General features: G+C 46.7%; 1 protein-coding gene across 2 annotated transcripts in view; it reads left to right on the top strand.

The window, feature by feature from the left end:
* The first annotated feature begins 5,766 nt into the window (after positions 1 to 5,766).
* Positions 5,767 to 21,465, top strand: part of LOC143942405 (cholesterol 24-hydroxylase-like) — a 58,921-nt gene continuing 43,222 nt past the window's right edge. Inside the window, exons 1-3 of one of the 2 annotated variants that reach the window (XM_077463686.1) lie at positions 5,767 to 6,002; positions 13,611 to 13,688; positions 20,089 to 20,170. In XM_077463686.1, the coding sequence (XP_077319812.1) occupies positions 5,866 to 6,002; positions 13,611 to 13,688; positions 20,089 to 20,170 (297 nt within the window). In that variant the 5' untranslated portion in view covers positions 5,767 to 5,865. The remainder of the gene's footprint in view (positions 6,003 to 13,610; positions 13,689 to 20,088; positions 20,171 to 21,465) is intronic. The other variant, XM_077463685.1, reaches the window with a different exon arrangement.

Here is a 21,465-nt window from a genome sequence, read left to right on the forward strand (position 1 = left end):
AGGAGATGAGGATGGCAGGAGATGCATGGAGGACCCCGCTCATGGCCGTTACCCGCTGCCCCACCCAGACAGGGTAAGTGGCGGGCAGACAGCGAGCGGGTGGTGGGGATTCACAGTGGCAGCATTTGATGGGCACACCAACAGCATTTGATGTGCACAGTGGCGGCATTTGATGGGCACAGTGGCAGCATTTGATGGGTACACTGGCAGCATTTGATGGGCACAGCGGTGGCATTTGATGATGGGCACAGCGGCAGAGTTTGATGGGCACAGCGGCAGAGTTTGATGGGCACAGTGGTGACATTTGATGGTACAGTGGTGACATTTGATGGTACAGTGGTGGCGTTTGATGGGCACAGTGGCTTTAATTGATGTTTTTTAAATCGGTTCCTTTATATGCGGCCACCCACTTGGGATTGGGCCCTGGTGTTCCACCATCGGGCTCTGAGAAAAGAGCCCTGTCCGGAGGTCGGGGGGGGGGGGGGCGCCTCCAAGGTTTCCTGCATCGGGGCCCTGAAGGTTCTAGTTACGCCACTGACTTTCACCTAGCAGTAAGAAGGGTCACTGGTTCAACTGCCAACCACGACACTACCTGCCTGGAGTTTGCATGTTCTCCCTGTGTCTGCGTGGGTTTCCTCCGGGTACTCCGGTTTCCTCCCACACCCCAAAGACATGCTGGTAGGTTAATTGGATCCTGTCTAAATTGTCCCTAGTATGTATGAATGTGAGTTAGGGACCTTAGATTGTAAGCTCCTTGAGGGTAGGGACTGATGTGAATGTACAATGTATATGTAAAGCGCTGTGTAAATTTACGGCGCTATATAAGTACCTGAAATAAATTAAATAAAATAAATAAGTGATGCTGTCTGTGAGTCACCAGCCTACTCTGAGGCACTCCCAGCCCACACTGATCAAAACAAACAGACTTAGCTTCCAGCTAGGCCTGCTTAAATTTACCTGCACTCCCCAAACATCTCACCTCTAGGCCCCATACACACTATTAGATTTTCTGAAGATTTTATATTATATTCATATTATATGGTTTTGGTAAATCTGAGGACAAAAAGCTGCAGAAAATCTAATAGTGTGTATGGGGTTTAAGTAGAGGGTGCTACACTATGTTCCACGTACTAGTAAGCATGTATTTTTTTTTTTTACTAAAAGTATCTTTTTTAATTAATTCTTTTTTTAATCAATACTGGAACAATTATTAGGGGTTTAAAATCCATGGCAAAAAAAAAGAAAAACCCACAGCAAAATGCTTTTAGAGGGTGGTAGGGCATCAGACACATTACAAAGGATTATTTGTGGCAGCTGTACGAATGCCTCAATCAATCAGACTTTTTTTTCATAAATGCACATGGTTCTTGTACAGTATTTAGACATTATTTATCAACCCTGAATTTAGATTTAAATGCAGAGCAAATTATTTCCACGCCTGTGCTCCAACCAAACCTCTGCTGGCGGCACAGAATGTGATCCCCCCCTTTTGAGGCTCTGATAAATTCTGCATTTTATAGTAAATACATACCCTTAGCCCAGAAGTGCTGTGATTAATGCTTTGGTAGCATGATAAGAACACACCTTGAATTCCAATTGTTCTTTGCATGAGATCAAAGTCCAAAGAGCTGACAGTTCAATAAATATTGACAAAAATAGCGTATGTTTCCTTCCCATAAATGGTAAACCCCAATGTGTATATGGTACGTATGCCATTGTGACATAATACAGGGAAGTCCGTGTTCATTGTATAGAAGTCATACATAACCCCAGCCACGTTTCCTATTTTAACCACTTAAGGACCGAGCCTCTTTTTTGAGATTTGTTGTTTACAAGTTAAAGTTTTTGCAAGAAAATTACTTAGAACCCCCAAACGTGATACATTTTTTTTTTTTGAACACCCTAGAGCACTGATGGCAAACCTTGGCACTCCAGATGTTTTGGAACTACATTTCCCATGATGCTCATGCACTCTTCACTGCAGTTGAGCATCATGGGAAATGTAGTTCCAAAACATCTGGGGTGCCAAGGTTCGCCATTACTGCCCTAGAGAATAAAGTGGTGGTCGTTGCAATACTTTCTGTCACACTGTATTTGTTCAGCGGTCTTACAAGCGCACTTTTTTTTGGGAAAAAATACAATCTTTTGAATTAAATAAGACAACAGTAAAGTTATCAAAATTTTTTATATTGTGAAAGATAATGTTACGCCAAGTAAATTGATACGCAACATGTCACGCTTCAAAATGATACCTGCTCGTGGAATGGTGACAGACTTTTACCATTAAAAATTTCCATAGGCAACGTTTAAAAAATTCTACAGGTTGCATGTTTTGAGTTACAGAGGAGATCTAGTGACCTGCCTGCCACACTGACCTACCTACCTGACACACACTGACCTAAACGCACTGACCTACCTGACATATATACACTGACCTACCTGATATACATACACTGACCTACCTACCTGACATACACTGACCTACCTAACATACATACACTGACCTACCTATCTGACATACACTAACCTACCTAACATACACTGACCTACATACACTGACGGTAGTGACACACATTGACCTACCTGACCAGGAGACTTCATGTGTTCTGCAACAGCAGCTCATCCATGGTGTGCGGTGTGCATCTATCTACACAGCGGTGGAGGGCACCGGAGCGTGGCAAATCTGCCGCAGAGACCACTCTTATTGCAAAGGGGACCACCGGCCGAAACAGAGGATACCAGGGTTATGGCAGCTAGCTGCTGCCATAACAACGATATTCCTCTTCAAAGTTAGGACGTATATCGGCATGCGGTGGTCCGTAAGTGGTTAAAGATTGGATAGCCATGTTTTTTTTTGAGCCTGAACGGTTATGATATTCTTAAACAAATGTAGTGCTGACCTTCGCAGGAGCCGCCGGTGATGACGGGTTCTCTGTTCTGCCACAGCTATCTTAACTGCTGGATCCCCACTGACACACTCTGTTGTAAACTAAAAGCCATATATACCTGTGGACTTAAAGCGGAGCTCCTGTCCACCCATCAAAAAATGTAAAGTAAGCAGCTACAAATACTGTAGCTGCTGACTTTTAGTATTAGGACACTTACCTGTCCAGGGATCTTGTGATGTTGGCACCTCAGCCGATTTCTTGTGTCGGCTCTCTGGTGCTGTTGCCGCCATTCCTGGAAACCATCCATGGAAACCATCCATGGAAACCAGCAGTGGAGCCTTGCACCTTCACAGCCAGTTCCCTAATGCGCATGTGCAAAGCGTGCTGCACTTTCTAACTGGCCTGGGACCGGAGGAAGGAGGAGGGGGGGCTCAAACTTCCGGGGGACCTCACCGCAGCGAGGCCACTTTGAAGTGGGGACAGGGTACCTGTCTAAAAAGAGGTACCCACTCCCCCCCTCTGCTGCCACATTTGGCACCTTTCGGGGGGGAGTGGTAACTCTTTTTGGAGGAAGCAAAGAAGCTTAGCTTCCCCTTTTGGGTGGCGCTCAGTATTAACAGTTAGCAGGCTGCCAACCACTCTTTAAAGGGGTGTTCCAGCGGGAAAATTTTTTTTTTAAAGTCAGCAGCTTAAAAAAAAGTAGCTTCTGACTTTTAATAAGGACACTTACCTTTCCAGGGCTCCCATGATGTCGGCTGCCCAAGGCCGACCCGTGCTTTGGCTCTCAGGTCCTAGCGCCACCATCCTCACTAAGGGAAACAGGCAGTGGAGCCTTGTACCTTCACTTCCCATTTCCTACTGCGCATGTGCGAGTCGCGCGGCACTTTGTGAATGGGATGCGCTGTGTTAGGAAACACACAGTTCCCAGAACACAGCGTCCCCCATTACCCAGAAGACAACGTAAGGAGGAGAGAAGACGGAAGATCATCACCGTGGAGTAGGAAGAGGCAGATTAGGAAGACTGCCTAGCAACAGGGGTTTCTGGTAAGGTAAAACATTTTTTTTTTACATTTTTTAAAGAATATTAATGATGTTTTTTTTTTTTTTTGGGTGGCCCTCCACTTTAAGAATGCACAGGAACTAGGCCACATACAACTTTTTTGTGGTAAATTAAGTTTTTTTCCTTAAAATAAAGATCATGATTCAGCAGGAAAATAATAATTAAATGGAGAAGGAGAATAAGGAGTTAATAAGGCTGATTAGAGTAAATTAAGGGTTAATAAGCGGTTAAACAGAGCAACAATTTAATAAAAAAATAAAAAATAAATAAAAAAAATGTTTTGCTTGACAAGGTTGCTTACTGACTTGACTTTATTTACAGAACAAAGTGTTTCCCTTTGATCTGTAAATAAACAGAAAGATGCAATGTTTCTTTTTATCTCTCTTTCAGCGCTAAGCAATGTTGTTGATAAACATTCCTTGGTGATTTTTTTTTTTGATAGCTTCAAGCAGGGAACTGCTCTGCACTTACATGAATCATAGAAATGATGGATTAAGAATGTGTGGGGGGTTGAATCGAGATTTAAATCTTTTAAAGATTAATTGTGCCGCTCTAGTAAAGAGATATGTCAGGGAAATGGCAATAACAGGAGCTTTCAGCGCATTCCCACATGCATGCAAGAATGGTGGTTCAGCGCATGCACGACGGAACAGGATGTCGCAGCCGAGGTTGTGCGTGCATAGCATGACAAACAGAATGCCCTGCTGGCCTATAAATGGCTGCCCATATCCTGTCTAAATTTCCGGATTGTCTCCAGCTCTCCCCTGTTCCTGAACCTGCATCTTGCTTCCTAGTGATTCCTATTGTGACCGGGTCACTTGTTCTCTGACCTGCTCTGATCTCTTCTCCTGGCATCGACCCCTGGCTTGGCTCACAGACTTGCTACTGCCTACTGTGAAACACTTGAGATAGCTACAAGCATTAAACTGTTATGATGTGGGAATGCTGGGCTGCATCTTCCACAGAGGAAAAATCTGCGAATGTCTGAGATGGCGAAACTCTGAACCGCCATTTTGGGGGGGGGGGGGGGGGGTCGACGGTATATACAACTATATAGATCAGGCGTGAAAAAAAAACGGGTGCTCCAGAAGTAGCCTTCTGGAAGGGGTTGGTGAATGCAATGTTCCCACTGTATAAAGCAACATATATTTCTAGAGGTTGTGGGTGGCAAGAAATTTGAAAAAGTATGGAAGGCATGGTATGAGTCTGATTAAACAGTGGGTTAGTGCTAGATTGTCTTAAGACTGTGGGATAGGTCATCCATGTCAAATATCATCCTCCTGAAATGGGTGAAGTTGGGACGTCTGCTACACGTGAAATGAAGAGGCGTTTGTTTCTATGCATTGATTATATTCTTGGATGAGGGGAAGGGAACAGAGTAAAGGGGGGGGGGGAGGGGGGTACAGGGGTACACTGGTATAGTAGTTGTCAAGATGGCAATAGTTGTATAATTTTGCCGGCTACGTTGGCCGAATGTCTGTCTTGGTGTTGTGCCAAGTTGTCTTTGTGTTGTATGAAAAACTTAATAAAAATAATTTTACAAAAAAAAAAAATTATATAGATCAGACCAAAAAGAGAGACAAATGAGGAGAAGAGAGGGACAGAGTGACTTTATTCCAAATCAGGGACAGTCCCTCAAAATCAGGCACAGTTGGGAGCTATTTGTTACAGTTAAAGAGTACCATAGTTGTAACACTGCTGGTCTTGTGACGTATAAAGTCTTTGCAGTTGCTTGGTAGGGGCCCGATGGAGGAAATCTAATCCTATAGGGTCTGTACTGCCTCTCCAGCCTACTCAATGTACAACACAAACCCTCCCCTGGATGACACTTCCTGCTCAGAGAGAAGACCCAGCCCCATGTTTACCTCCCACATACAGACAACGCACAGTACAAGTGACAATTAGGTGACCGTTATCATGACACTATGGAATCTGTTCTCCTGGGCTATCCTGCTTATACTGGGGCTATTCCTAATCTTCTTCCTCCTCTACTGTGCCTACATCCACTACATCCATCTGAAGTATGACCACATCCCAGGACCCCCCAGGGACAGGTGAGCACTCAGTTCTTTCTATTGCTTTGCTAAAGATTTAAAGGCTACAAATGTATCAAACATTCATTTGTATCCATCCTGTTGTATAAATAGCACAATGTGTATAAACCTTCAACAAGTGCAGTAATTATCATAGGCGTGCGCAGCCTATTGCATTAGGTTGTGCACCCCAAATCTCAAACATATTTGCGTATGTGTGCATGTGTGTATTGTGACAGAGAGAGGCTCTGTCGCTATAAGTTTATAGGAAAAGGTGACCCAGGAGTCTCATTAAGGGTTAATGCAAGGTTCATGCCTAGCATCTCTCCAGGTTCTGTAGTTCTAAAGCAGAATATTCAGTCCTGGGTCCAGGTTTTGCTAGAGGCCTGCAACCTGGCTCACTGCACAGGTGTGTACACACGATCAGAAATTCCGTCAGAAAAAACGTGGATGTTTTTTTTCGCCGGAATTCCGCTCAAGCTTGGCTTGCATACACATGGTCACACAAAATTTCTTTGAACTTTCGACCATCAAGAATGCGGTGACGTACAACACTACGATGAGCTAAGAAAATGAAGTTCAATGATCCTGAGCATGCATCGAATTGTTTCCGAGCATGCATGATTTTTTTGCGCATCCGAATTGCATACAGACCAAATCACAGCGCCGGAGCAGCGTGACCCGGAAGTCACTCCGGGATCTATGGCAGCGGCGGACATGTAGACGGAGGACTGCTTTTGGGGCTTCGTTCTCAGGTAAGTTATTCATAATGAGATAGTATGCTATGCATACTAGCTCATTATGCCTTTGCCTTGCAGGTTGCTTTTTTTTTTTTTTTCACCCATGGGTTTACAACCACTTTAACCCCCCCTCCTATCCAAACCAATTTTCAGCTTTCAGCGCTTTCGCACTTTGAATGACAATTGCGCGGTCATACAACACTGTACCCAAATTAATTTTTTTACCCTAGAGCTCTCTTTTGGTGGCATTTAATCACCTGCGTGATTTTTTTTTTTTATGTAAAAAGATCGAATTTGAAAAAAAACTTTTTTAAAATTTTGTTTTAAAGTTTTATAATGGCCAATTTTTGTCCGTCATTGATGTAGGCTGATAGGGATGGCCGAACTGTTCTCCCGGCGGTCGTTTCGTGGCAAATTTTGTGTGTTCGCGATTCGCCCGATCGGCAGACTATTGCCGCTGTTCGCCCCGGCGGACATATGTGTTTACAGTGTGAAAAAACTTTGACCCATGATGCCACATCCATCATGGGGTACAGGACAGCCAATTGAGACATTTCAGCACATGGACAATTGGACATTCCCCCTACCTTATAAATAGACCTGATTTGGCGGCCATTTTACATTCTGTCTTATGTCATTGTAGGGAGTGGTTTCTGTGTGCAGCAGGGAGAGACTGTAGTGACATAAATCACTAGCTACTAGGTCCACAAAAGTCCTTTTAAGGACTGGTATAGGTGTAGTACAGTATATAGGGTTCAGTGCACTGCTATGCTGGTGATTGCAGCAGCCTCTTTTGTCAGTGTAGGGAGGGACAGGACGCTGTGTGCAGCAGGGACAGTCAGTTTAATCACTAGCTAGTTATTACTATTAAGTCCACAAAGGTTCTTTTAAGGACTGGTATAGGTGTACAGTATATAGGGTTCTGGTGCACTGCTGTGCTGGTGATTGCTGAGTGCATTGCTGACTGATTCTGCGGCTGTCTTTTGTCAGTGTAGGGACAGAACGCTGTGTGGAGCAGGGATGGTCAGTTTAATCACTAGCTATTACTATTAGGTCCACAAAGGTCCTTTTAAGGACTGGTATAGGTGTACAGTATATACGGTTGTACACGTATAATATACTTTCTTCCAAATGTAGAAATAATTTTATACTTGACTGCTGCCCTATTCTGCAGCAGTCCTTTATCAGTGTAGGGACTGAGGTACAGTCTGAAAATCACTAGCTACTAGGTCCACAAAGGTCCTTGTAAGGATTGGTATAGGTTTACAATATATAGGGTGCTGGTGCAGGGCTGTGCTGCAGATTATTGCCCTATTCTGCAGCAGTCCTTTATCAGTGTAGGGACTAAGGGACAGTCTGCAAATCACTAGCTACTAGGTCCACAAAGGTCCTTGTAAGGACTGGTATAGGTGTACAATATATAGGGTTGTGGTGCACTGCTGCTGACTGCTGCCCTATTCTGCAGCAGTCTTTTATCAGTGTAGGGACTGAGGTACAGTCTGCAAATCACTAGCTACTAGGCCCACAAAGGTCCTTGTAAGGACTGGTATAGGTGTACAATATATAGGGTGCTGGTGCACTGCTGCTGACTGCTGCCCTATTCTGCAGCAGTCTTTTATCAGTGTAGGGACTGAGGTACACTCTGCAAATCACTAGATACTAGGTCCACAAAGGTCCTTGTAAGGACTGGTATAAGTGTACAATATATAGGGTGCTGGTGCACTGCTGCTGCCCTATTCTGCAGCAGTCTTTTATCGGTGTAGGGACTAAGGTACAGTCTGCAAATCACTAGCTACTAGGTCCACAAAGGTCCTTGTAAGGACTGGTATAGGTGTACAATATATAGGGTGCTGGTGCAGGGCTGTGCTGCAGATTACTGCTGGTTTCTGCAGCAGTCTTTTATCAGTGTAGGGACTGAGGTACAGTCTGCAAATCACTAGCTACTAGGTCCACAAAGGTCCTTGTAAGGACTGGTTTAGGTGTACAATATAGGGTGCTGGTGCAGGGCTGTGCTGCAGAATACTGCCCTATTCTGCAGCAGTCCTTTATCAGTGTAGGGACTGAGGGACAGTCTGCAAATCACTAGCTACTAGGTCCACAAAGGTCCTTGTAAGGACTGGTATAGGTGTACTATTTGGTGTGCAGTATATAGGTGTGTAATACACGTATAAAATACTTGCACATATAGAAAGCATAGTATAGTGCAATTCCACTGTGCAGCATTGTGACTGCTGAGCGGTTCTGCAGCGATACTACAAAGAGTGATAAACGCAATAAAAAAAAGTATTATAACTGGTGTGATAGACCAGTGGCCCCCAAAAAACAGCATATTGAAGCGGGGTGTTATATACCTTCTTCCACATACATACTGCACTTCTGTAGAGACTTTTGTCACAGGGTCATTTAAAAAATGACAGGCAGAGGAAGAGGCATGTTCTCCCTGTGCCTGCGTGGGTTTCCTCCGGGTACTCCGGTTTCCTCTCACACTCCAAAGACATGCTGGTAGGTTAATTAGACCCTGTCCAAAAAATAATAATTGGCCATAATATGTGTATGTGTTGTAAGTGTGTCGGGACTCTACAGGTTAAAGGACCGCTTAAAAGCTGCAGATGGACACCGGTGGCAAGAAAGCGCCCTGAGGCGATTCAGTTTGCATAGGTAGCACTATACAAGTCATTCATTCATTCAGGGAGATATGGACCAGCAGATAGGGAGGAGAAGCAGGAAGAACTTAGATTGCACAGGAGGAACAAAGCAGACTGTGAATGTATCAGGAGCGAGGCATCAACCATGTACGGTCACATCTGGTGCTCCCAGGATGCTGGCACATGGCCTTGCTGACATTCAGCGGCGACACAATCTGCCGGTCAGACGTCTTATTTGCGATTGCCCGACGCGATGGAACTCAACCTTCTATATGCTTGATAGGCTGCTCCAGCAGAAACGTGCAGTTAACGTCTACCTGTATGAACTCTGCGGCAGAACAGGTTCTGGGGAGCTGGGGGTTTTTTCACCGCGCCAGTGGCTGCTCATGCGCAACACATGCAGACTTCTGTGGCCATTTGATGAGATCACCAAACTGGTCAGTCGCAGCCATGGTGCCATCAGTGACATGGTACCTTATGCCTTCTTTATGGAGAATGCATTGCGTTGTGTCATTGATCAAGCTGTGGAGGAGCAGGAGCAGGAAGATGAGGAAGTCGCAATGCTGGATGAATTCTCAGAGGGGGCTACTCTATCTGAGACAAGTCAACAACAGGAGTCTGAAGAAGTCAGAGGAGGATGGTGCCGGGGCGGATGAGGAGGAGCAAGAAGAGCATGCTTTAAACCTTTCTGGGATCCCTGTTGTTGTGCATGGATGGGGAGAGGAGAACGAGGAGGACGACATTATCCTGGATGATGAGCAGGAGCCAGGCCACCACACCGCTTCCAGTTTAGTGCAAATTGGGGCCTTCATGCTCCAGTGTTTTAACAGGGACCCCGTATAAAGAGCATAAGGGTCAAGGACCAGTACTGGGTGGCAACGTACTTAGACCCCCGGTACAAACATAAAATGGCGGAAATGTTACAACCGTCACAGAGGGCTGTCAGAATGGAGCACTTCCAGGCCTTGCTTCGAGAAATGCTGCATTCTGCTTTTGCGTGCGCTGGCAGAGGAGGAATTCCTACTCCCAGAGAAAGAGTTGCGGGTACTAATCCAAAAGTGCCTGCAAGAAGAGGGCGGTTTGAAGATGTGTTGGTGACTTCTGATATGAGGTCATTCTTTCAGCCGACCCATCGACAGGTGTCATCCGGATCCAGCATCAGGGAACGCCTAGACCGACAGGTGTCCGACTACATTGGGTTAACGGCCGATGTGGACGCTCTGAGGAGTGATGAACCCCTGGACTACTGGGTGGGCAGGCTTGACCTCTGGCCAGAGCTTGCCCAATTTGCAATGGAACTGTTGGCTTGCCCCTCGTCCAGTGTCCTGTCTGAAAGGATGTTCAGTGCAGCAGGGGGAATCGTGACCGATAAGCGCACTCGCCTAGCTCACGACAGTGTTGACTACCTCACATTTCTACAAATGAATGAGGCATGGATCTCGAAGGAATTCAACACATGTGACCAGTAGACCATGTATATCTCTATAAACAATTTATTTAATCGAGCACACAGACCTTTTTCTACATTTGGCTCACTTCCTTGTACAAAAAAAAGCACACCGTACTATATGCCCGTACCCTCCTGTTTGAAGAGGTTGAGCAGTGTCATATTTTTGGGACCCAGCAGTGAGTTGCTGGTATCAGTGCTGCTGTCAGTGCACTCTATCACGGTGCTGGTGTTAGTGCTCTATATCACGGTGCTGGTGTCAGTGCACTCTATCACGGTGCTGGTGTCAGTGCTCTATATCACGGTGCTGGTGTCAGTGCTCTATATCACAGTGCTTGTGTCAGTGCACTCTATCACGGTGCTGGTGTCAGTGCACTCTATCATGGTGCTGGTGTCCGTGCTCTATATCACGGTGCTGGTGTCAATGCTCTATATCACGGTGCTGGTGTCAATGCTCTATATCACGGTACTGGTGTCAGTGCTCTATATCACGAGCTGGTGTCAGTGCTCTATATCACGGTGCTAGTGTCAGTGCACTCTATCACGGTGCTGGTGTCAGTGCTCTATATCACGGTGCTGGTGTTAGTGCTCTATATCCCGTGCTGGTGATCATCTCCTGCACCCTCTTCATAGCCTACCCTGACCTTTCCTCTCCTCCATTGCCTTCATGCGCTCCTGAGTCCTGAATTGTCAAAATTTCACATATAAAAAAAGAATGCTTGTAGTTGTCGATCCCAGATTCACTTCATACATGTGTTATGTCAGTGGCCATGTGGTGGGACTATGTGTGCACAGCTAGTAATTATTTTGTGGCTGAAAATATGACCTGTAGGTTTTTAAAGTTCGCCTGCCATTGAAGTCAATGGGGCCTGCCACAAACTTTGCGGTTCGCGAACTTTCGGCCGCGTTTGTGGTTCACGTTTGCGAAGCGTCCCGTTGGTAGTTTGTCCATTTCTATAGGCTGATGAGATGGCAGTGATGGGCACTGATGGGTAGCAGTGATGGGCACTGATGGGTGGCAGTGATGGGCACTGATCAGTTACACTGATAGGCAGAACTTCTAGGTGGCACTGATTGGCACCACTGGTGGGCATTGATAGGTGGCACTTGTGGGCACTGTTAGACTCTATAAATGAGGCATAATTGCCTCTTCTTTTTCGGGACTGATGTCCCTTTAATATAAGCCGATGATCGGCTTTTTTTTTCTCCTCTGTCAGCATGAGGAGAAAAAAAAAGGATCACAGAGCTTTTGTTTTGATCATGTGATCAGCTGTCATTGGCTGACATCTGATCACATGGTAAGGAGCCAGCACCGGCCTCTTACTCGGATCGGTGATCACCTGAATCTCAGTGACTCGGTGATCACAGCGCACTCCACACACGCCCTGTAGGGCGGGAGCAGGGAGTGTGCACAGGGGAAGCCGGGGAGGCCGTCAGCCATAGTACGGATGTCAGGTGGTTAAGGAGCTGTGGCAGGGGGTGTGTCCTATGCCTGCATACTTTTTCTAATAGGTGTCCCTCATTCCCATCTGAAAAAGTTGGGAGGTATGCATCACTGTGGGGCAGGGTGATTATGTCAGCATAAGCAATGTGGCCACTCCCACTGTTCGCTGAGGCAAGCTAAGCGCACCATGTGTTACTATTCTCCTTAGGGCACCCAAAGGTTTCTCAGGCTGCTAAAGAGTTCGGGTTTGGCTTGAAGAAGAGGTGACAACCCTACTCCTCACTCACTGGAGCACTGAGCTGTGGAGGGGTGGCTCGCTGAGTCGGGCACCAGTCCAGGCACCTGGAAGATCTAGATTTTATTGTCGTGATTCCTGTGACATCAGCAGAGAGTGGACTTCAGTCACAGGAGTAAGAAACTATTATATATATGGCTGAAGCCACAGCCGGGTGCCCACAGTACGCATGATGGCGCCGCGAGCGGAGCGGGGAATGAGGGGGGGCTTCGTTCCCCTGCATCGCTGGACCCTGGGACAGGTAAGTGTCCGATTATTAAAAGTCAGCAGCGGCAGTATTTGTAGCTGCTGACTTTTAAATTTATTTTTTTAGGGGGTACCCCACTTTAAGTGGCTAAAATAGTGTTGGCTTGGACAACTCAACCATTATCAATTGAATTCTAGCCTGGTCAATATTGTACTGTATGTGTACATATATATAATAATATAATATCCTACATAAATCAGCCAACATATTACAACAAAGGGCCCCTGTGTGTCTTCAGGTGCACAGGTTGAAATACGCAGCGGCTTTAGGCACATTTTAACAATGCTATACTCCTATCAGGAGAAAAGCGTCTAGTAAACTGCTAATCAAAATACAGTTATTGTGTTTTGTTTTTTTTGTTGTTTTTTTTTACCAAAGGCATGTAGCAAAATGCATTTTTGCCTACATGTATGAAGACATTTGATATAAAAAATATTATTATTATTTTTATTTTTTTTTATCTGAAAGTAAAAAAATGAATTTTTAAAAAGAATATGTTTGGTCTTTTTTTGTTAACATAAAAACAAATAAAAATTTTTTAAAAAGTGGTGATCAGATTCCACCAAAAGAAAGCTCTATTTGTGGAAGAAAAAATGATATACATTTTTTTTGGGTACAGTTTTGCATTACCCCGCAATTGCCAGTTACAGTGGCAAAGTGCTAAATAGCAAAACATGGCCTGGTCATGAGGGGGGTAAAACCTTGCGGAGGTAAAGTGGTTAAACATTGATCTATGAATGTAGTTTTTAATGTTTATTGCATAAAATATATTATTCCAGATAAATGTTATATTTTATTTATTTATTTTCAGCTTTCTTCTGGGTCACACACCCACACTAATGAAAGCAATGAAGGCAGACAGCCTAGTGCATGAGCTTTTCCTTCAGTGGTAAGTTTGCTGTGCTTAGTAAAAAGTGTCTGCTGTCAAAGGTGAACGGTGGAAGGTGGAAACCTGTTGGTGTAGTTATACTATACACAGAATGGAGAGAACCTGTTGTTTTGCAAAGAAGTGTTTACACCTGCATTGGAAAACACACTATATTGTCAAAAGTATTGGTACGCCTGCCTTTACACACACATGAACTTTAACGGCATCCCAGTCTAAGCTCCCGTACACACGGTCAGACATTCTGCCAACCAAATCCATCGGATTTTGTCCATTTGATTGTGTCCGAAACTGTTGCATACACACGGTCGGACAAAGTTGTTGAAAAATCCGATCTTTCAGAACGTGATGACGTAATTTCGTTACGATGGGACTACGTTCAGGCTAGTAGCCAATAGCTTTGATGTAGGAATTTGATCTGAGCATGCGTGGCACTTTGTCCGATCGGAATTCTCTACACATGATCGGAGTATGTCCTATCGGACCAGTTTGTCTGAAAATATTTCCAACAAGTTGGAAAATTTGGTCCGACGGATATTCAGACGGAAACAGTCCGATGCATACCACACACAGTCGGATTATCCGACAACACGGTCCGATAGGACACATTCCGACGGATTCTCCGACCGTGTGTACGGGGGCTTAGTCTGTTGGGTTCAATATTGAGTTGGCCCACCCTTTGCAGCTATAACAGCTTCGACTTTTCTGGGAAGATTGTCCACATGGTTTAGGAGTGTGTCTATGGGAATGTTTGACCATTCTTCCAGAAGCACATTTCTGAGGTCAGGCACAGATGTTGGATGAGAAGGCCTGGCTTGCAGTCTCCACTCTTATTCATCCCAAAGGTGTTCTATCGATTTGAGGTCAGGCAGGCCAGTCAAAGTCCTCCACCCCAAACTCACTCATCCGTGTCTTTATGGACCTTGCTTTGTGCACTGGTGCACAGTCATGTTGAAACAGGAAAGCGGCACACCCAAACTGTTCCCACAAAGTTGGGAGCATGAAATTGTCCAAAATGTCTTAGTATGTTGATGACTTAAAGGAGGTTTTAAGGCAGTTCCCACAATCACTGCTAGTATAAACTGTAGTATATACTGCATACCGTTTTTTAAAATTCATCTTCAAAATATGTTATTTTGTCTCCCCGATCAGTGGTCACGTGACTGCCCTTTGCTCTCTCTCCCTCTGATGTATACACTACAGAGGGAGGGACCGAGATCTCAATCTGACGTCTTCCGGCTGGTCACGTGACCTCCCTTTGTAGTGTATACGTCGGAGGAAGAGAGCGATGGGCGGTCACGTGACTTCCCTCTGTAGTGTAAACGTCGCTCTCTTTCTCCGGTGGGCGGTCACGTGACTTCCCTCTGTAGTGTATACGTAGCTCTCTTTATCCGGTGGGTGGTCACGTGACTTCCCTCTGTAGTGTATATGCCACTCTCTTTCTTCGGTGGGCGGTCACGTGACTTCCCTCTGTAGTGTATACGCCGCTCTCTTTCTCCGGTGGGCGGTCATGTGACTTCCCTCTGTGGTGTATACGTCGCTCTCTTTCTACGGTAGGCGGTCACGTGACTTCCCTCTGTAGTGTATACGTCGCTCTCTTTCTCTAATAGACGTTCACGTGACCGATGATCGGGGAGAAGAAATAAGGGTATTTAGAAGATGCATTTTTTAAAAACGGCATGCGGTATGTACTACAGGTTATACTAGCAGTGGGGCTGGCAGTGATTGCAAGCAGTAATGTTTGCACTGCTCAGAACAGTGCTACAAGGGGAGGGGAGGAGCTGATCGAACACAGAGCTGACAGGCAGGGAGGGGAGGGGGGAGAGGAGGACAGAGGAGAGACAGGAGAGCTGAGGATGACAGAGGCACCTATACTGACCATTGTGTCAGGGCTTAGAAACCATGATTAACCGTTGTCAATTTACAGAGGGGAGGGCAGAAACTGGCAGGATCGGCCAGGTATTTTACACGATACATGGGGCCAAATGACACAGCACAAGCACTGGGAGCAGGATCCTTTTGTTACCATAAAAAAACGCTTTAAGAGTTGCCTTCACTGGAACTAAGGGGCCAAGCTTAACCCCTGAAAAACAACCCCACACCATAATCCCCTCTCCCCCCAACCAAATGATTTGGACCAGTGCACAAAGCAAAATCCATAAAGACATGGATGAGTGAGTTTGCGGTGGAGTAAATTGAATGGCCTGCACAGAGTCCTGACCTCAACCTGATAGAACACCTTTGGGTTGATGTGCGTGTAAAGGTAGAGATCCCAATACTTTTGACAATATAGCATATGTATGTTTTAAGGAAAGTTTTGAACAAGTTTTACATGCGTTGCAGTGTCATTTTAGTGGTCCATTCCAGTAGGAACTGCCCTTGTTGGGAATCTATCATGTTGTGTCTATAAAATATAACCTCCAGGAACAAAAAATAAAGATAAAAAATAAAAAAATAACATGTCATACTTACCTGCTCTGTGTAATGGTTTTGCACAGAGCAGCCCCGGTCATCTTCTTCTTGGGTCCCTTGACGGCACTCCTGGCCCCTCCCTCCTGCTGAGTGCCCCCAGAGCAAGCAGCTTGCAATGGGGCATCCAGGCAGGCTTGCTCCCGAGCCACAGCTCTGCGTGTTCTTTCATACACAGAGCCGTTCTCTCCTCATGCGCTCAATGGCTGTAATTAACAGCCAATGGCTCCTGCTGCAGTCTTAGCCAAGGAGAGAAGGTAGAAAACCTTCATCCTTTACAAACACTTAAAATATTTTGCTTGATGGCTAGAAAAGATATCAGTTTTTTTTTTTGCATCTTTGCAAACCCAAATACTGCCTGTTAATGTAGCAGTGACATCATAGCTGTGCTGAACATAGCCTGTGTACAGGGCAAGGCTGTGAGAGCAGGCTCCACCCACTACAGGCTGCCTGTGTTCTGTCCGATTAGACGACCCGTCAGAATTGGTAACAGAAGTGATGTTCCGCCGCCGCCATCTTGCTACACCTCGCACTCCTCCACAGTAACGATACACAGAGAAGGGGGCAAGCGGAGATCTTGTTACACCCACCAGAGTTTTGCATTCCACAGTTATTTTTAACAGGAAACGCAGCTTATGAGGTGAAATACAGTATAAAGAAATCCACCAGACTGTTTAGATGTTGAATTTTAAAAGCAGCGGCAAACCTGCTGATCTCACAGGTTTGCTAATCTGACAGATTACCGCTGCTTTTATAATTCAACATGTAAACAGTCCGATTTATTTTTGAAATACTGTATATATACTGTATATTTCACCATATATGCTCCTGTAAAAAATAACTATAAAATGCAAAACTCCGGTGAGTGTAATGCCGCGTACACACGATCAAACAAGCGGGTGGAAAAGTCCGGCAAACTCAAGTCCGCCAGACAATCCCCCCATGTGTAGCCTCCGGCATATTTTTTGACCCGAAAGTACGGCGGACTTGGAAAGAAGTTTTGCACTCCAATCTTCCCGCCGGACTCGCATTTCGGCGGACGTTCCGGCCGTGTGAATGCCAGTCCGCCGTACTTTTGAAATGAGCGGACTTTTCCCGCGCGGAGAAAAGTCCGCTCATTTCGAGCGGGTCTGCAGGTAGGCGGGGCCCGCGAAGGAGACACCGCTGGTCCTGCCACCTGGTATGGACTTAAAGGGGAACCCCAACGCCGAAAAAAATCGGCGTGGGGGTCCCCCCCAAAGTCCACAACAGACCCTTGTCTGAGCACGCTACCGGCCAGGAAAGGAAGGGCGAGCGAGCGCCCCCCCCCTCCTGAGCCGTATCAGGCCGCGTGCATTCAACATGGGGGTGCCTTGGGGAAGGGGGGGCCGCGCGGCCCCCCCACCCCAAAGCGCCTTGTCCCCATGTTGATAAGGACAAGGGCCTCTTCCCGACAACCCTGGGCGTTGGTTGCCGGGGTCTGCGGGCGGGGGGCTTATCGGAATCCGGGACAGAAGAACGGAAGGCGGCGGCGACAGAAGACCGGGCCACCGCCTGTAAAAGAGCTAGAAGAAGGCGCGGTGGCCCGGCAGAAGAACCGAAGAGGGGGACAAGACCCCCGAAGTCGGAAGAAGAGGCCGCGGCGACGAAGAAGAATGCCGGGCTCCTCCGCTAGTAAAAGAGCTACAAGAAGATAGCGGAGGAGTCCGGCGAGAAGACCCCCGAAGACGGAAGACCCCCCGGAGCTGTGCAATAAATTATTTTATCTTGTGTGTTGTGTTTTTTTTGTACTTTATTTTACAGGTGAATGGGTAGGGGTACATTGTACCCCATACTCATTCACATAGGGTGGGGGGCCGGTATTAAAGGGGGCTCCCGGATTCCGATAAGCCCCCCGCCCGCAGACCCCGACAACCAACGGCCAGGGTTGTCGGGAAGAGGCCCTTGTCCTCATCAACATGGGGACAAGGTGCTTTGGGGTGGGGGGGCCGCGCGGCCCCCCCTTCCCCAATGCACCCCCCATGTTGAGGGCACGCGGCCTGGTACGGCTCAGGAGGGGGGGGGGGGCGCTCGCTCGCCCCTCCTTTCCTGGCCGGCCTTGTAGCGTGCTCGGACAAGGGTCTGTTGTGGACTTGGGGGGGGGACCCCTACGCAGATTTTTTTTCGGCGTTGGGGTTCCCCTTTAAGTCCATACCAGGCGGCGGGGCCAGCGACGTCTCCTTCATGGGCCCCGCCTACCTGGAGACGCGCTCGAAATGAGTGGACTTTCCTCCGCGTGTGTGGGCGAGTCCGTTCATTTCAAAAGTAGGGCGAATAGTACGGCGGACTTAGTACGCCGTATTAGTCCACTCAAAAAGTGCCGTGTGTGGGCAAGTAGCCCGTTCGGAAAGTCAGACGGACAGTCTGGCGGAAAGTCCGCCAGACTAAGTACGTCGGACAGACGGCTACGTGTGTACGTGGCTTAACAAGATGTCTGCTTGCCCCCGTCTCGATGTATTGTTACTGTGGAGGAGTATGTGGAGTAGCAAGATATCGGCGATGGAACGTCACTTCCGTTACCAATTCTGAAAGGTTGCCTAATCTGACGGAACACTTGCAGAAAACTGCAGGAGGGGGCGGAGACCAGACCAGTCCCCCTGCACAAGGAGAGAGCGCAGCAGTGAGTAGTCTGTATTACAGGAAGTCTCACACTGGATTACTGCACAGATCTGAAAGAAAACACAAAGCATTCCCTGAATTAAAGCAGACATTCACTTCAAAATATCCTTTTGCCCCTATTGTTTTCTTCCTTCTAAAAAAAAAGCCAACACTTTCTTTAGTGTGTGTGTGTGTGTTTACTTTTTTTTTTCTCAGTCCATTTCACCCACTGCCTAAATCATTGCCTAGGCGAGAATGACATCGCACTGTTCCTGCAGCCTCCTGAGAGAGCCACATCAGATATCTCAGGAAACATTCAGTTAACTACTTGCCGACCGCGGCGTGCCGATTAACGTCGGCACAATGGCAGTGGTGGGTGTACCTGTACGTTCCCTTTAAGAGCCAGGAATAGCAGGCATGCGCCCGCTGCGTACAGCGTGACCGTGGCCGTGCCGGTGGGACCTGCGGACTCGATGTCCGCCGGTCTCCCGGCGATTGTGTCATGGAGCCTCAGAATGGAGAAGTGCCTATGTAAACAACGCCATCCCCGTTCCCCGTTCTGACTTGTGTCATGACAGAGATCACTGCTCCCTGTCATCTGGAGCGGTGATTGCTGTCATGTGACTTGAAGCCCACCCCCCCACAGTTAGAATCACTCCCGAGGACACACTTAACCCCTTCATGCCCCCCCAGTGGTTAACCCCTTCACTGCCAGTGCCATTTACACAGTAAAGCCCCGTACACACGAGAGGACTTATGTCCGACAGACTTCCGAAGGAGTTCTGCCGGAGTTCTGCCGGAGTTCCGACAGAGTTCTGACGGACTTTTCGACTGAGCGGACTTGGCCACACACAATCACACTAAACTCCGACGGATTCGAACGTGATGACGTACGACTGGACTCGAATAAGGAAGTTCATAGCCAGTAGCCAATAGCTGCCCTAGCGTCGGTTTTAGTCCGTCGGAATAGCATACACACGAGCGAATTTTTCGAAGGGACCGGGTCCGGCGGAGTTCCGTCTGAAAAATTTGAAGCATGTTCCATATTCTAAAGTCCGTCAGACTTTGGTGAATCAAAAGTCCGTTGCAGCCCACACACGATCGAATAGTCTGACGGAATCAGTCCGTCGGACTTTGGATGTTGAAAAGTCCGCTCGTGTGTACGGGGCATAAGCAGTGGATTTTTATAGCACTGATCGCTGTATAAAGGACAATGGTCCCAAAATGGTGTCAAAAGACACTTTTGACACCATTATCATTACATGATAATCTGATAATTATAGGCAAAATGTTTGTATTAACTTTTTTGGTTTTTCAGGTCACAGATCTACGGTCCAGTTGTTCGTGTTTATGGTTTACATAGGGTTATGATAATAGTCACCAGCCCAGACGCTGTTAAGGTAACATTACTTGTACTATAAGGCGAAGCTGCAATATTTAATGTCATCTGACCTCACGCTTCAGGCTGAGCAAACGAGTTCTGAAAAATTCCTCCATGCATGGTTAGAATTAGAGAAACACTCCTAAGGCCACATCCATATTAAAGTAGTTGTAAACCCTAATGCCCCGTACACACGAGAGGGATTAAGTCTGACAGACCTCCAAAGGAGTTCCGCCGGAGTTCCGCCGGAGTTCCGACGGAGTTCTGGCGGACTTTTCGACCGAACGGACTTGACCACACACCATCACACCAAACTCCGACGGAGTCGAACGTGATGACGTACGACTGGATTCGACGTAGGAAGTTCCTAGACAGTAGCCAATAGCTGCCCTAGCGTCGGTTTTAGTCCGTCGGAGTAGCACACACACGAGCGGATTTTTCAAAGGGGACCGGGTCCGGCGGAGTTCCGTCGGGAAAATTTAAAGCATGCTTCATTTCTAAAGTCCGTCAGACTTTAGCTTCGCTAAAGTCCGTTGCAGCCCACACACGATCGGATAGTCCGCCGGACTCAGTCCGTCGGAGTTTGGATGTCGAAAAGTCCGCTCGTGTGTACGGGGCATTACAAACCACTTTGACCTACAGGTAAGCATAGATTAAGGCTTACCTGTTGGTCCAAGAAATATCTCCTAAACCTATACGGTTTAGGAGATACAGTGGTGTGAAAAAGTGTTTGCCCCCTTCCTCATTTCCTGTTCCTTTGCATGTTTGTAACACTTAAGTGTTTCGGAACATCAAACCAATTTAAACAATAGTCAAGGACAACACAAGTAAACACAAAATGCAATTTGTAAATGAAGGTGTTTATTATTAAAGGTGAAAAAAAATCCAAACCATCATGGCCCTGTGTGAAAAAGTGATTGCCCCCTAAACCTAATAATTGGTTGGGCCACCCTTAGCAGCAACAACTGCAACCAAGCGTTTGCGATAACGTGCAATGAGGCTTTTACAGCGTCCTGGAGGAATTTTGGCCCACTCATCTTTGCAGAATTGTCCTAATTCAGTTACATTAGAGGGTTTTCGAGCATGAACGGCCTTTTTAAGGTCATACCACAACATCTCAATAGGATTCAGGTCAGGACTTTGGCTAGGCCACTTCAAAGTCTTCATTTTGTTTTTCTTCAGCCATTCAGTGGTGGACTTGCTGGTGTGTTTAGGATCATTGTCCTGCTGCAGAACCCAAGTTCGTTTCAGCTTGAGTACACGAACAGATGGTCGGACATTCTCCTTCAGGATCTCTTGGTAGACAGCAGAATT

The sequence above is a fragment of the Lithobates pipiens genome, unplaced genomic scaffold (genome assembly GCF_037356315.1).
Source record: "Lithobates pipiens isolate NorthernLeopardFrog02 unplaced genomic scaffold, aLitPip1_a1.2 Scaffold_30, whole genome shotgun sequence".
Classification (NCBI taxonomy): domain Eukaryota; kingdom Metazoa; phylum Chordata; class Amphibia; order Anura; family Ranidae; genus Lithobates; species Lithobates pipiens.